A 13,948-nucleotide genomic window follows, 5' to 3' on the forward strand; every position below is an offset into this window, starting at 1 on the left:
AAAAAACTCTTTTTCCTTCTCTTCATGTCCCCTTTGTAGCTCCCTGGCCTCTGCAGCACCCCAGGCTAAACACGCTGCTGTAAGATTTGAAGCTAGGATCTGCATATGAGAGAGAACATCCAGTGTTTGTCAGAGGCATTTCTTGATTTCCCTACCCTGAACCCCAACTTGATCAGGGTCCACTCCATGGGACTAGCTTTCCCTTCCCCACAGTATTTCTCTGTCAGCATCTATTGTCTGAATGCCCTGTGAGTTTGTAAAGGGATACACTCTGCTTCTTGTTATACTGTTCAAAGAACGTTGCTGAGAGCTTTCCTGGCCAAGGAAAACTGTCCAAGAGGCATGGCTGAAACCTGGCCTCAGAGGGTAAGTCCACTGTGAGCAAAGGAGAAAGGGGGTATGGGAAAAGCAGTCATGTTGTAGGAGGCTAGGCTGGCTCTGTCTTTCCCCCTCCTAGAGATAGGCTCTTGCTACAGAGCCCATGCTGGCCTCCAGCCCATGATTCTCCTGTCTCGGCCTCCTGAGTGCCACCATACCCAGCTGTTTTCTTCCCTCTGACTCACCAAGTGCTACCATCACTTGTTTGGAATTTACTGCTGGTGGACCTCATATACCCTACATTATATGACATAGTATTTAAAGTGATAGTTGTCCAGGGAATATATTGAGAATTTTCCCCGAGAATTATGGCTTGCAAAGAATACTATCAACAAAAATAAATACAGGAAAAGGAGACAAGATAATGAACTTTGTGTTACTTGCCTGAGGTGTTTTCATTAAGTTTTATTTATTTGGGGAAGGGAATGGATGTGCAATGTATTCAAGTGAGTGGAAGTCTGAGGACAGCCTGTGGGAGCTGGTTCTCTCCTTCCACTATGTGGGTCTGGGGGTTGAACTTAGTTCATCAAGCCTTGGCAGCAAGTGCCTTTATCTGTTGGGCTTTCTCACAAGTCCTTGCCTGTGATTTATTCATCTAAATTATGAAATTGTGAAAGCTGCTCTGTTTCCATATTGAGATCATGTGTAGGCCGTTAAAGTGCTCAGCAGTTTAAGGGGAATGGAGTGGTAGGAACAGAATTTAGCCTACCTGATAGCTCTGATTAAATAGTTGCAGTTGGCGACACTTGACTACTCCACAGACAGAATATAGAACTATTAAAAATGCCTTCGAGGAAACCAGGAGTGGTTTAGTGGTGGAGCACTTGCCTAGTATGCATGAGGACCTGGGTTTGATTTCCAGCACTGGGGTGGTGTCCAGTGTTTTTGGTAACACAGGCAACGTGTTCACTGTATGTCGTTTTTTTAAAAATGTTACTTCATAAATATGTATAAAAGTAATAAAAGCCGGTTGCTATATTGCTAATGGTTAACTTTGGGTAATTAAATATTTTTTCAAAATTTTCTATAAGGAAGGTAGGTGTATGTGAGGGGTGCAGTAAAGAAGTCACTGAAATGGCCACTCTGGTATGATTAAGAGAAAGGCTTTTATTGTGAATGAGGAAGACAAATTAAAAAAACAAACAAACAAACAAAAAAACCTGGTCATGGCCAGGGCTATCAGAAGGGGAGGGGGAGAGACAGAGAATGACAGAGACAGAGCATGAGAGCATAGCTGGGAGGTGAGGGCAGGGAGGGAGGGAATTAGTTTTAAGGAGGGTGAGTAGCTGGGGGGCTAGAAGGGCCAGGAGTCTAGCATGGACTTTTAGATTTAACACAAGAATGTGTGAGTAGGGACCAAGGGAGCCTAGAAACTGATGGGCATTCATATACAACATGTCCCTTCTGCCAAAGGCAAGAGAAATGACTCCTTTGGGCAGATGGAAACTTGTTTCACAAGGTTCTGGAGAACTCTGTCTTTTTAACCACCAGAAATCCTTGTGCAGCACAGCTGGAGTTCATTTCTAGATACATGGACTACCCGAGGCCTGCCAGCACTGAGGCCTGACAGTGCTGACACTAATGATCAAGAATGGTTGTAACAAATGAGGGGAAATGAAAATGCTGCTTGCAGTCTTGGGTTTAATTTGGCAAAGGAAAAGAAGGCAATGATATGTTGAGGGAAGACAGTCAAGTGAAGTTTGCCCTAATACATGTTAAGGTCAAATGGGAACTTGGATGTTTATAGTGTAATGTGATTGTTCTCTCAGCGGCTTTTCAGTGACTCTGGTGTGTTCTGTGGGGGAGAGGAGTGGTATAGGAGATGTTACGATCTTATGAACATATATAAAAAAAGGGAAGTGCATATACTGTTAGAAACTCAGCCCAGAGTTTCTGTTAAATGAGGACAGTGTAGCTTGTCCCTTCTCTAGCAAGCAGCGAGGAGGAAGAGCTTCCTCACGGTGTGGGGAGTCTGTGCTGTGCACTCTGAGCTCCTTGTCCTTTTCTCTCTTGGGGTGCAGTAGCTTCCTGGGGATGGAACTGAGGGCCTCACAGGAGGTAGGCAAGTACACCACTACTGAGCCACATCTCCAGCCACTCGGTACTAAGAAATAATTTTTGGTATTGTTTTTCTTTGGATTGGGTTTGTGTGAGTTGGAGACTTTGAAGGAAAGCCAGGCCTTAAGAAATGTGAACCAGGGTTACTAAAGAAAAGCTAGAGCTAACTCCTGCCTGCTTAATGAATAAAAAGGCCAAAGTATGGTTTTTTCTCTAGTAGCAAATTTGTTCTGTATTTATCACAAAAAATATCTACAGTCATAGTAGAAAGTCAGAGATCCTCAAGGTAAGGCTCTTGGTGGACAGCTTTGAGTCTGAGCTGACCAGCCCTGCCCTGGCATCCCCTAGCCCCACATTTGCAAAGTTAGGCTAGAGCAGGGCTCCAGTGGTTGTAGAGAGCGCATGGTGTTCAGGTTGGAGAGCCCTTTCTGGCTAGGTGCTAGATGGAAGGTAGAGTTTGCTAAATCTCCAGCCAGACAGTGGATTTCACGGCTGAGCCACAGAACTAGATGCAGAGTCCTCATCCAGAATCACCGTTACATATTCCACCTGCCATTGTTGTGATAAAGACGAAGAGATTTTGATTGTACTGTTTGGCTTGTTTCCTCTTCTGTAAAAGGGTTGTAAAATATCCAAGTGTTTTTTCTCCTTTTGCTTAAATATTTAACTTATCACTTAACATTTCATTGAGATTATATTCTTCTGTTTTTTTATTTTAAATATATATAGGAATTACTCAAGGTGATGAGGACAATTGATGACAGAATAGTACATGAATTAAACACTACGGTTCCAACAGCTTCCTTTGCAGGGAAAATCGATGCCAGCCAAACCTGTAAACAGCTGTATGAGTCTGTAAGTTCATCACTTGAGTCTCTCTTTGGTGTTTCTTTTATACCTTTCTTTGCAGGTACAATGAGAAATACGTTGACTTACATCTACACTCTGAAAAACACATGATATATTGGGTACACCTTAAGGTGGGAGCACACTGATCTTAATGATCTTAAGGTGGTTTCTACAGCTCCGGACATTGTGTGGTGTGAAGAGATGGTTGTGAGAATGGGGGCAACAGTGGTCTGGCCTATGTGCTTATGGCCTTCTGATTAAACACACAATATGCATGGGATGAGCACGAGGACGGTGAAACAGTCCAGCAGTGAGTAGCAAGAGTGAGGGCCAAGAGGCCAGGCAGCTAATAGCAAGAAGAGGGAAAGCCTAGCAAGCCTTTTATGTTGTGTTGTTTCCAGTACGTTCCATATTCCCACATACAGGAAGAATGTGCTAGAAAGGGAGGAGGAAGCCGCAGAAATTAGTAAAACACCCTTCCTGATGCTTAGGCGTCTCCAGTGTAGAATTGCTCCTTACCTGCTAGAGTCTTCTTTTGAATTTGCAAAAGCAGAAGGAAATGGTGCAGCTGTGCTGTATCTTACTGATGCCCCTCCATTAAGTTGGAAGTTAAAGCTCATTAATGGCACATGCTTTTTTATATTCTCCCACCACAGGGTTACTGTGTAGATTTCTAGTGGATTACAGGTGTGGCAAGAAGTCATTCTGTGGAGAAACTTACTCGTATCACATTCAGAGAGCACTGTCTACTGGCACCTTAGCTCTGGTTTTCTCTGGTTAGTGAAAGTCTATTGAGCAGTCAGGTAAACAACTGGTTTTAGAAAATTGGAAGGCATGTTGTTTTTATAATTTAGTCATGGCGAGTGTGTGTGAGGGGGCATCCAAGTCCTAATGTGCTGTGGGATGTTTGATAGGACATTTGTCTTCAGGTGTTTCTGACTAAAGAACTAGAAATGTATGGTCACTCTGTGTTGCTCTCCTCCTTGCTACCTGTATAGTCTCTACTATTTTAGTTCTTCCCATTTCCAGTTTTCTGTTAGCATGGGGTTGATAGTATCATGCTTAGCAATATGGATTCTAGGACCAGATGAAATCTCACATCTGCTGCTTCCTAGGTTGCTGACTGAATATTTTGTATAACCTCCATGCCCCTCAGTTTGATAGTGTTGTAGAGGATTAGTGAACTATGAAAGTATTGTTTAATGTATTTTAATATGCTTGCCAGGTAGTCATTATTATATTTCCAGTAACTTTGTTCTAGAGACTGGGTCGCTCTGTGGGACGCTCAGCCAGTAAGAACCACTAAGACCTCTTTTTGAGTGTCGTCTCCTTTGAGGAGTCCAGAACATCCAAAGTTGCTTATAGTTGATGAAGACATATTTGTGTTTCCTAATGTGACATTTCTTCATAGGAAAGAATATGAGAGCTAAAGCATAAATTTAGAAAGTTAACCTCGAAGGGCTTCTCATAATAAAAATTAAATAATTTCACTGAGATCTCCCCAAGTGTGATTGGAAAAGGAACTTGAACCACAACCATTACACCTTGCCTACTCAGGACAGATGGAGAAAGGCTAAGAAGGGGTTATGAGAATCATTCTGTCAGTTATCCTTGCAGTCAACATACACAATGCAGCCACTAAGCTCTGCCTCAGCTTCTCTTTGTCAATACTTTAAATTCTTGAAAAGGCTTCTGATTGCATAGTTAAATATAATATTCTTTGTATCTCTTTATGTAACTAAGATATTCTCCATATCCCTTTGTTCCCAACACCTTTCCCTTGTTAGCAACACGAGACTGAAACCAAGTAGGAAAGAGAAAAAAGGAGAGACTACAGTCAGGGGTAGGGAGGGTAGACATGAGGTAGAGGAGCACATGCAGGGGGAGGTGAGGAGAGCAAGGACAGGCAGGAGGCTGCAGGACAAGCCCACATGGGTACTGTGGGAGGGAGGACCAGGAGACACTGGCCTGGATTGTGGAAGGAGGCAGCCTGGCCTCATCCTCTGCACCTCTGAGGCTTTCCCTCTTAGCTGACTTGGGCAATCCAGCCAACAGTTTCCTCTTGCAGGGATTTTAAAAAATTGTTTTAAAAAATTATTACATTCCTGAAGTCTCAAATTTTTTTTCTAATGCTAAAATGTAACAAATTAATGTGATTTCTTTCCCTCTTTTCATTCTCCTGCCCTTTTAGTTGATGGCAGCTCATGCCAGTAGGGACAGAGTTATAAAGAGCTGTATAGCCCAGACCTCAGCAGTAGTAAAAAGTCTCCGAGAAGAGAGAGAAAAGAACCTGGATGACTTGACGTTATTAAAGCAACTTAGAAAAGAACAGACAAAGGTAAGCTAAGCAACCTTACATTTCTAAGGCAAAGGCCCTAAATACAGCCTTCAAAATGGAGTTTTAATATGTATAACTTCATGTAAGTTAGGTTATTACTTTTAAAAGTGATCAGGACAGGGTTGGGAGGATGAATCAGTGGATAAATTGTTTGCTGTGAAGTATGGGGACTGAAGTTTGGATCTTGAGAAGCCATTGGAAAAATTGGGTTGTTGGTTCTGGAGAGATGGCTCAGTGGTTTAGAATGCAGGCTGCTCTTCCAGAGGATCTTGGTGTGACTCCTAGCACCCAAATGGAGGCTCATAACTGTCCGTAACTCCAGTGTGAGATGATTGGATTGATCTCCATTGCTGGCCTCTGTCAAACAAATACATTAAACAAATAAACACATCAAACAAATAAGTTAAACCAACAGCACTAACAGCAACAAAAATCCTGGGTGGCTTAAGAGCTACCTATAATCCCAGCACTCCAGAAGCAGACAGGAGATCCCTGGGCAAGCTGGCTAGCTATTCACGCCAGAATTGGTCAGTACCAGGGTCAGCCTCAGTAAAGTAAATACAGTGGAGTGTGGTGTAGAAAAGACACATGACGTAAACTTCAGGCCTCCATACACACGTGTGAGCACACAGACACACGAGAGAGAGAGAGAGAGAGAGAGAGAGAGAGAGAACGCCAGAAGAGTAATGTCTTGTCATCAGGTGGGCTTTTATATCACACTTAGATGTGGAATTACTATGAATGCATATTTTATAAACAAATGCAATATAGGAGCTTGGGGAAAATTAACATGGAGTTGTATTTTATTTTTTTTCCTCTGATATTTTCTAGTGTTTAAGACAAAACATCAATACTGACCAACATCACATGGGAAGCTCTTTGGAAAACGTCTGCTTACTTGAAACATTTCTTCATGAATTTGTGTACTGAAAATATTTATCCCTTTCATTATCTAGGAATCTGCTGAAATATAATATAGATTCCCTAAGTTCTAGCTGTTGCCCTCTCCATAAAGATACAGTACTGGTTGAATATAGTTAGATAGTCTGACCACCTCAGGGTAATGCCCGCCTACTCTGCAGGCATTGTGGGGTTTTGTATACCTTTTCCACACTTAACAGCATCTCTGCAGTGTTACTTAAGAAAATATTGTGGGCCAGCTAAGTGGCAGATGAGGGTGCCTGCTGCCAAGAAGTCCTGAGTTTGATCCCAAACCCACATGGTGGAAGATGAGATCTAATTCCCATAAGTCATCCTTTGCCCTCCACATATGCTCACTGTGGATAGACACACACACTGAATAAATTATAAAAGTAATTTAAAAGTCAAGTGCTCACTCAGGGATATGTGAAAGGAAGTTTTTCCTCATGTAATACAGTTAATGAGGCAGAGCCACTGCTGGGGTCCTGATTTGTGGCTTACAAGAAAACAGTTGTGCTTTGGTGTCCTCCGCCCACTAGGACTGTCAGAGCCCACAGATCTCAGCTCCCACATGTGAATGGCATAGTGTTTGTACTTAACTTCCTTCCCAGACTCCAAGGACTGTAGTCATCTGCAGTTACTGATCACAGCTAACTCAGATATCTGTGTTTTCATCCCAGATATTTTTGATCCCCAATTGCTTAAATTCACAGGTCATACAGAGGGCTGGCTACATTTTGTTACATAGAATACATTGCCATCCTTTTTTAGGGAACTTTTAGGTATCATTTTAATTTTATGTAATTTCAAACTTAAGAGAAAAGTTGCAAAGCAATGTAAAGATCTCCCATGCAGAGCTCTCCCTGGTTCCTTCGTTCACCTGGTTCACAGTCTTCATCTCCCATCTTTTCCCTCTCTCTCCTGTGTACATGTGTACTTGTTATATCCTTTTCCCCTTAAATTTATAATCTTATTTTTCAGTTTATTTCTATGTGTGTATGTAGGTCAGGGACCACCTGGAGAAGCTGATTCTTTTTTCTTCCAGCATGGAGTTCCTGGGATTAAACTCAGGTCATCAGATCAATATAGTTGTCTGTTTAAGGTAGCACAGTGGGTTAGATGTGTGTCAGATGACTGAAAAGGCAATGTGAACCTTTTTTTATAGTAAGTAGTGTGGAGCTTGGTGTTTGTTTAGCAGATGTAACCAGATGTACATGGGCACACCGCAAGTAGGCCAAGCTGCTGTGCTCTCTCAGCTGTTCTGCTAACTCAGTGTTTCCCTGGATGAAGCCTCAGCCCTGTGTTTGTGTCTCTCTGTGAGTACTGCCTAGGTCTCTGTTGCATACCTGACGGAGTCTCCGGGTGGTGAACGTGTTCAAATAGGCCTTGTTCTTCCCCTTGATGTTCAGGGTCATTTGTAGGTTATTTGTACAACTGGTCAGGGTCTAAGTAGCTCTGAGCTTTCTGTTTCTTGAGAGCATGACTGCAAGCCTGTCCTCCACTGTGAGGAAAGGTCATTCTTTGCAGTTAATCCATTAGGTTCACTAGTGATGGAGGAAAGAGGCTGTGCTATCGAGAACAGCCCAGTGGCTCCTAACCTGCGATGGCGTGAGCATGCAGCAGCCATGTTACCCTTACTTCTTGGATTTGTTAATGATGTTGGCGGGGTGTTGGGGCAGAACTGCTAAGTCATACTGAAAAGTGAAAGTTGACTGCTGTTGCTAGTGAAGTGCAGAGTCCAGCAAAGCCCTGGTATTGGGAGTGATTATGTCTCTGTTTGCTCAGCCCTCTTATCTGCCCCTTTGCCCTTAGTGCCTGGAAGGCACAGCCACATGGACTGCAGGAGGGGCATCGGGAGCAAGCAGTGAGTAAGTGTTAGGTTTGCTTCCCAGCCAGTGAGGGCAACTGAGGAGTGTATAGCCGGTGAGGAAATACTACAGCTGTCCTACCTTCCCAGTGTGGTTACGGAATCTGAAAGAGTCCCTCGGCTGTTCCAGGCCTTCCTCATTCACTGAAGTCACAGCTAGTAAGTGGCTAGGCATTTTAATAACTTAGTCGTCAAGCATACCATCTTAAGTCTCATCCTCCACAAGCCCTGTACAACCTACTCAACCCTTTTAGATATTAGGGCTCTGGTTGGTTCTTTTTTTAATCTTTTCTATTTGGAAAATTCCAGGCATTTTACCTCTTACTATTTAAAATCCTTATTCATATTCATTCTCACCTCACCCCTTTTCAAATATGAGCTAGCTTAGGCCAGGTTCCATACTTCATGGAAGCATTTTCATAGGGTTTTTATAGTAAGAGAACAAAGAAAGTTCTTTTTAACTTTTCTTATCAAAAATTACCTCATATTTTCCACCTCCATAACATCTTTCTTACCTACTTACTGTTTTTGTTTCTTTAAATAAGAACTGAATTAAAATTATATATAGGGCACGATGTAGCAAATTAAGATTGTCTGTGCCTTATTGGTATCAATTTTCTGTTTTTTTCTTTTTTTCTGTTTGTTGCAAGTCTTAGGCAAACATCTTGAATTTTTATACTGCACCGCTCCAGGGTCAGAGAGGTAACACAAAATTGAGAATTAGGGACATTTTACGACCTGACAAACACCTACAGAGGTTGTCAGTGACATTTAGCAGTTGGTGTTTTGTAGACAAGAGAAGGCAGAAGATATCTGAAAAGGCTTGCCTTCATGCTAACCTGTAACCACAGGTCAGGTTTCTCCCCCTTCATCATCAAACCAGGCACATGGGAGGCCTGGTTTCTTGGGGTACACCTTCACTTCCTCCATCACAGGTCTTAACATTGCCCCACGTGGAAGACCATTGAATTGGGTTCTTGAAGTATCTAGCAGGAATCAGCTGGGGAGAGTTCTCCACTGGGAGTCCCAGGCACACCAGTGTTCCCCTCAGTGAGACTTCCAGGTGGAATAACAGATCCTAACAGGTGGAGGTAACCTCACAGCCCAGCAGGAGCTGGCAAGTGGAGGCAGTCAGCTGCCAGTTCCAGTGAACTTTCTGTCCGTGGCTGAGCTTCCTATAGCCGAACTTCTGGCCCCCTTGCCACTGGAGGCATGCTTCTGTCATGATAGAAGCAGTGGTGATGTCCATTAGGTATGCTTTGCTTTCTAGTTGTTTTCAAGGAAACTTTATTCTTGGTCTGGTTTGCTACTCTTTCTCTCCCTGTCACAGAAAGATAGGGCCAGCTCTTCCCTAGGCACAGGGCCTTAGAGGACACCTTGAGACAGACATGCTTGAGTTTGAATTGTGGAGGGACAGTGCTTCCAGGGCCAGTGTCTCAGAGAGCTCAAATAGAAATGACAGCTTACTAATGAATGTACATTGCATATGCTTTGTAAAAATTGATTTTCTCTTTATATTGTATATGCGTGATATATGGGGGTATGGTCTCCTGCTGGTGTGTGTGAGGCCAGGGTGTCTTCCTCAATCTCTTCTCCATCTTATTTTTTGAGGCAGGGTCTCTCACTGACCTGGGAGCTTGCATTTTTAGTTAGATTGGCTAGTCAGCAGATCTCCAGGATCTGCCTGTATCTACCCCACACCACTCTCCAGCACTGGGACTATAGTTTTAACTCTTTACAGTTCAGAATTTTTATCTTTCTCTTGCAGTTGAAATGGATGCAATCAGAACTAAATGTCGAAGAAGTGGTAAATGACAGGAGTTGGAAGGTAGGAAATAATGTTGATTTTTATAGAGAAATAGAAGAGAAACTGAACAAGCAGGAGGCAACCAGGGGAGGGCAGTGCACACAGGCTCTGAGAACAGAGAACCCCACCCAGCAACGCCTGAGGGTGTAAGTGCTATTAACTTCAGTGTGGAAGCACAATGGCTTTACCAGCACACCAGATGGGGTTGGATACATTCTTTGTATCTCCTAACACTAATTGTGCATGTTTAACATTCAGAGTTTTTGCTGTAGTAAAGTGAGAACTTTCAAAGAGGTTATTTGTTAAACTTAGCCTTTTGTGCAGTTACTTTTCATAAAAACAAAGTTACAAGCATTATTCTACAATTGTGTCAGTTAATATCATGAGTGCTGTTGTTGAGTGCAGTTACACAGGGAACATTAAGGAGAAGGGAAGGACAGGCAGACTTAGCCCGCCACTCTCCTGCTAGATCTCACTGCGCTTAAATATTAGCTGCTGGGCACTGACTGCTTATCTCACCAGGAGCTTTGGTTGCAGAAATAGTTTTGTTTCACAATGTTCACAAACAAGAAAGGAAGGAAAGAAAGAAAAGAAGAGAAAAGTAATCATTAAGCAAAGTAATGCTGGTATCTTGTTGTACGACCTTCCAGATTTCATAGGCATGGCTAGGCTTGTTAACTGTTTTTAAAGTTGTAAGGGAAGTCATCTTCTACCTACTTGTAGCCAGCTTTTTTACTGTGTCATTAAATTTAAAAAGACTCACAGCATGTGAAGACATGAATAAATTACAGACTATAAATTGAGTGTCTTATGACATTTCTTTATCCTGTCTTCCTTGCCAAACTGTAGCCTGAACTTGTCCTTGCGTCGCATGAGGGCTTTGCTGCCCTGACGGTTTTGACAATGATTGCGTATTCATGCATTCTCTGAAGAAGTGATGATTTATTCTGGGACTATGATGGGAGAAGGGTACGGTGAATGTCTGGCTTTTGAGAGCCTGTCCAGAGGGTTGTGGTACACGCAAGGTGCGATAGATGTGATACCCCAGGCGCCCTTCAGTACGATAGGGTTACATTCCAGTAGACCTAAGTGTTCTCAAGACACTTAACAGTGGGCTGCACTTAGGCGTCAAGAGAATAGTACTCTGTCTACCACTAACCCACAGAAAAGTCAGAATTTAGCCATGCATGGTGGCCCATAACTCAGGAGTTTTAGGCCAAGCCAAGCTACATAGCAAGTTCAAGGCCAGTATGAACCACTGAGCAAGACCCTGTCTCAAAATGCAAATTGCATCTGTCTGCCTCTGCTGTGAGGTCTTCCACATGGAGGGAGGGAGGGACCTGCTTTCAAAGGCCTGGGACTTTCTCATTGAGTTTCCTTTGTTAAAGAACAGAAGTATGATGAATGTGTATGTTTTCTTTAACATACATCAGAAGTTTTCTCTCATAAGAATGTTAACTGCTCCCTTATCCTTTTTAAACCTTTTACCTTATCTGAATTGTTCTACCAAAAACTTTCTGTAGCATTACCCCATTTAGTCATAAAGTCATTTTCGACATTTATGATATGTTGTTTCAAATTTTAGGAAGCAAGGTGAACAAAACAAGAAATACATAAATACACATAATTTAGCAGAAGACAGGTTCAGCCAGCAAACAGGTGCTGAAGTTGTCTAGTGAGTGTTACCAAGGGGTACATTATGCTTGATTTGGTGTGCTAAAGAAACTTACTGTTTCCTAACCCCAGATCAAAATGGTGACACCCTCTGAATCTGTGGATCTGTATTTATATCTGGGTGACTTTTGTTTCTGTTTGAATATCTTAGGTGTTTAATGAACGCTGCCGAATTCACTTCAAGCCTCCAAAGAATGAGTAGAGAGAGAGTTTTTTTAAAAGATTTGGTCATCTCGTTGCCTGGGCATGACAGATGTCAGCAGGGCCGGCTTCCAAGGGTGGTCTCTGAGCCAGAGGCCTTTGGTTGGTTCAGCCCTATTCAGCCAAGACCTCAAGTCTAATTCTCATAATTATAAAATAATCAATTGCTATTTTATACTGATTCTGTAAAAATTGTTTTGTAACTATTAAAATAATTTTCTGACTCTGTGTACATACTTATTTGGTGACTCTGCAAGTTGAGATAGTCAGTCCTCTAAGAGTTTGTACAGAGTTTCTATGTCATTATGCCTGCCGGAGTTTCACAGGTTTATTGGTATGGGTGGGGTTATAGATTAGTTTCTCTTTTGTCATTGTGGGGTTATTTTAAAGGAGCAGAATTGAACTGGAGAAATGATCAGTGGTTAAGAGCACTGGCTGCCCTTCCAGAGGACAGGTTCCATCCCAGCACCCACATGGCAGCTCTCAACTGTCTGTACCTCCAGTCCCAGGGGATCTGATGCCCTCTTCTGGCCTTCATAGGCACCAGGCACATGTGTGATACACAGACGTACATTCAGGTAAGATACCTGTACTTGTAAAATAAAAGTAAACGGAAAAAAAAAAATGACAAAGGCTGGATTCTATCCAAACAAACACTGTTTTTCTTTTTAAAGCTGGGTGTGGTGACTCATGCCTGTAAGCCAGTACCATCGAAAGCTGATATGGTAGTATTACAAGTTTGAGACTGTCCGGGCTGTATAGTAAGAACCTGTCTCACAAAAGAAACAGTTATCTTGAGCCAGGCTGTGGTGGTGCACATCTGTAATCTTAGCTCTTGGGAGGCAGAGTCAAGTGGATCTCTTAGAGTTCAAGGCCAGCCATAGTGAGTTTCATGACAGCCAGGGACTACACAGAGAAACCCTGTCTCAAAGAACATTTATCTTGTTTTAACATATAAAACTAATTTGAGTCAGGATTAGTGGTGTTTCCTAGACAGTTTTCCATGGACACAAAGAGAAGCAAAGGCTCTAGAAAAGGAAAAAGTGTAAATGACTAAAACAAGAGCCCTGTTGGATTTGAGGATTCCATTAGTGAGAAGTACTTTGTACTGCAGGGCACTAGCTGTCTGTGGCCGAAGAACAGACCATCCCAGGTTAACTGCTTAGGTGTCACCCTATTAATATTTGCTGTGTCACAGTCCTATGGTTCCAAAGTCCAGATAGGCTGGACTCAGGGTGTGAAAACTGAAATGCAGCTTGGAATGAGACTGACTCTCATGTCCACAGAAGCAGGGGAAGACTGTTCCTGAGCTCATTGAGCTTGGTGGCAGAAATTAGATGCAGGAGTTGAAAAGTCGAAGTCCCATTCTATTCCTGGAGGCTCCCTGCATTTCTTAATACATGGGCCCTATGTCTCCATCTTGATATTAGCCGTGGTGTTTTAAATCGTCACGTTCTGCCGTCTCTCTCTGACTTCCCTCCCTGCTGTAAGCCAGACCAGCTGCATTCATTATTAGCTCTACGGTGATGCTGCTTTTCTCTAACTGAGGTAGTTGGCTGATGTGTATATCACTCTTGCCTTGTTATGCAGCAATCACAGATTTGATTAGAGAGGACGTGTGTGCTGCCGGTTTGGATTCTGTTTGGTCATGATTTAAATTAAGCATGTGGCTCTGGCTTGTCTGGTAGGCCTGAACCTGCAGCATGATGATCTTCATCAGATTATGTTCCTGGAAGTCAGCCATGGAAGCAAAAGAGTTCCCTGTTTCATTGGCAGAACTTTTTGGAGTGTTTACGATGCGTGTTTATTGGAGGTAGCGATATATATTCTTTGGGACTTTGCTCAGGATAGTGCT

The 13,948-nt window shown here is 42.7% G+C and overlaps 1 protein-coding gene across 1 annotated transcript in view; it reads left to right on the forward strand.

Moving 5' to 3' along the window:
- The window catches only part of Ccdc58 (coiled-coil domain containing 58), a 20,179-nt gene extending 7,862 nt beyond the window's left edge, over positions 1 to 12,317 (forward strand). The window contains exons 2-5 of the mRNA XM_031363800.1: positions 3,166 to 3,291; positions 5,477 to 5,623; positions 10,180 to 10,239; positions 12,044 to 12,317. Coding sequence (XP_031219660.1) covers positions 3,166 to 3,291; positions 5,477 to 5,623; positions 10,180 to 10,239; positions 12,044 to 12,094 — 384 coding nt within the window. The 3' untranslated portion in view covers positions 12,095 to 12,317. The remainder of the gene's footprint in view (positions 1 to 3,165; positions 3,292 to 5,476; positions 5,624 to 10,179; positions 10,240 to 12,043) is intronic.
- Positions 12,318 to 13,948: the final 1,631 nt, after the last annotated feature.

The sequence above is a fragment of the Mastomys coucha genome, unplaced genomic scaffold, assembly GCF_008632895.1.
Source record: "Mastomys coucha isolate ucsf_1 unplaced genomic scaffold, UCSF_Mcou_1 pScaffold12, whole genome shotgun sequence".
Taxonomy (NCBI): domain Eukaryota; kingdom Metazoa; phylum Chordata; class Mammalia; order Rodentia; family Muridae; genus Mastomys; species Mastomys coucha.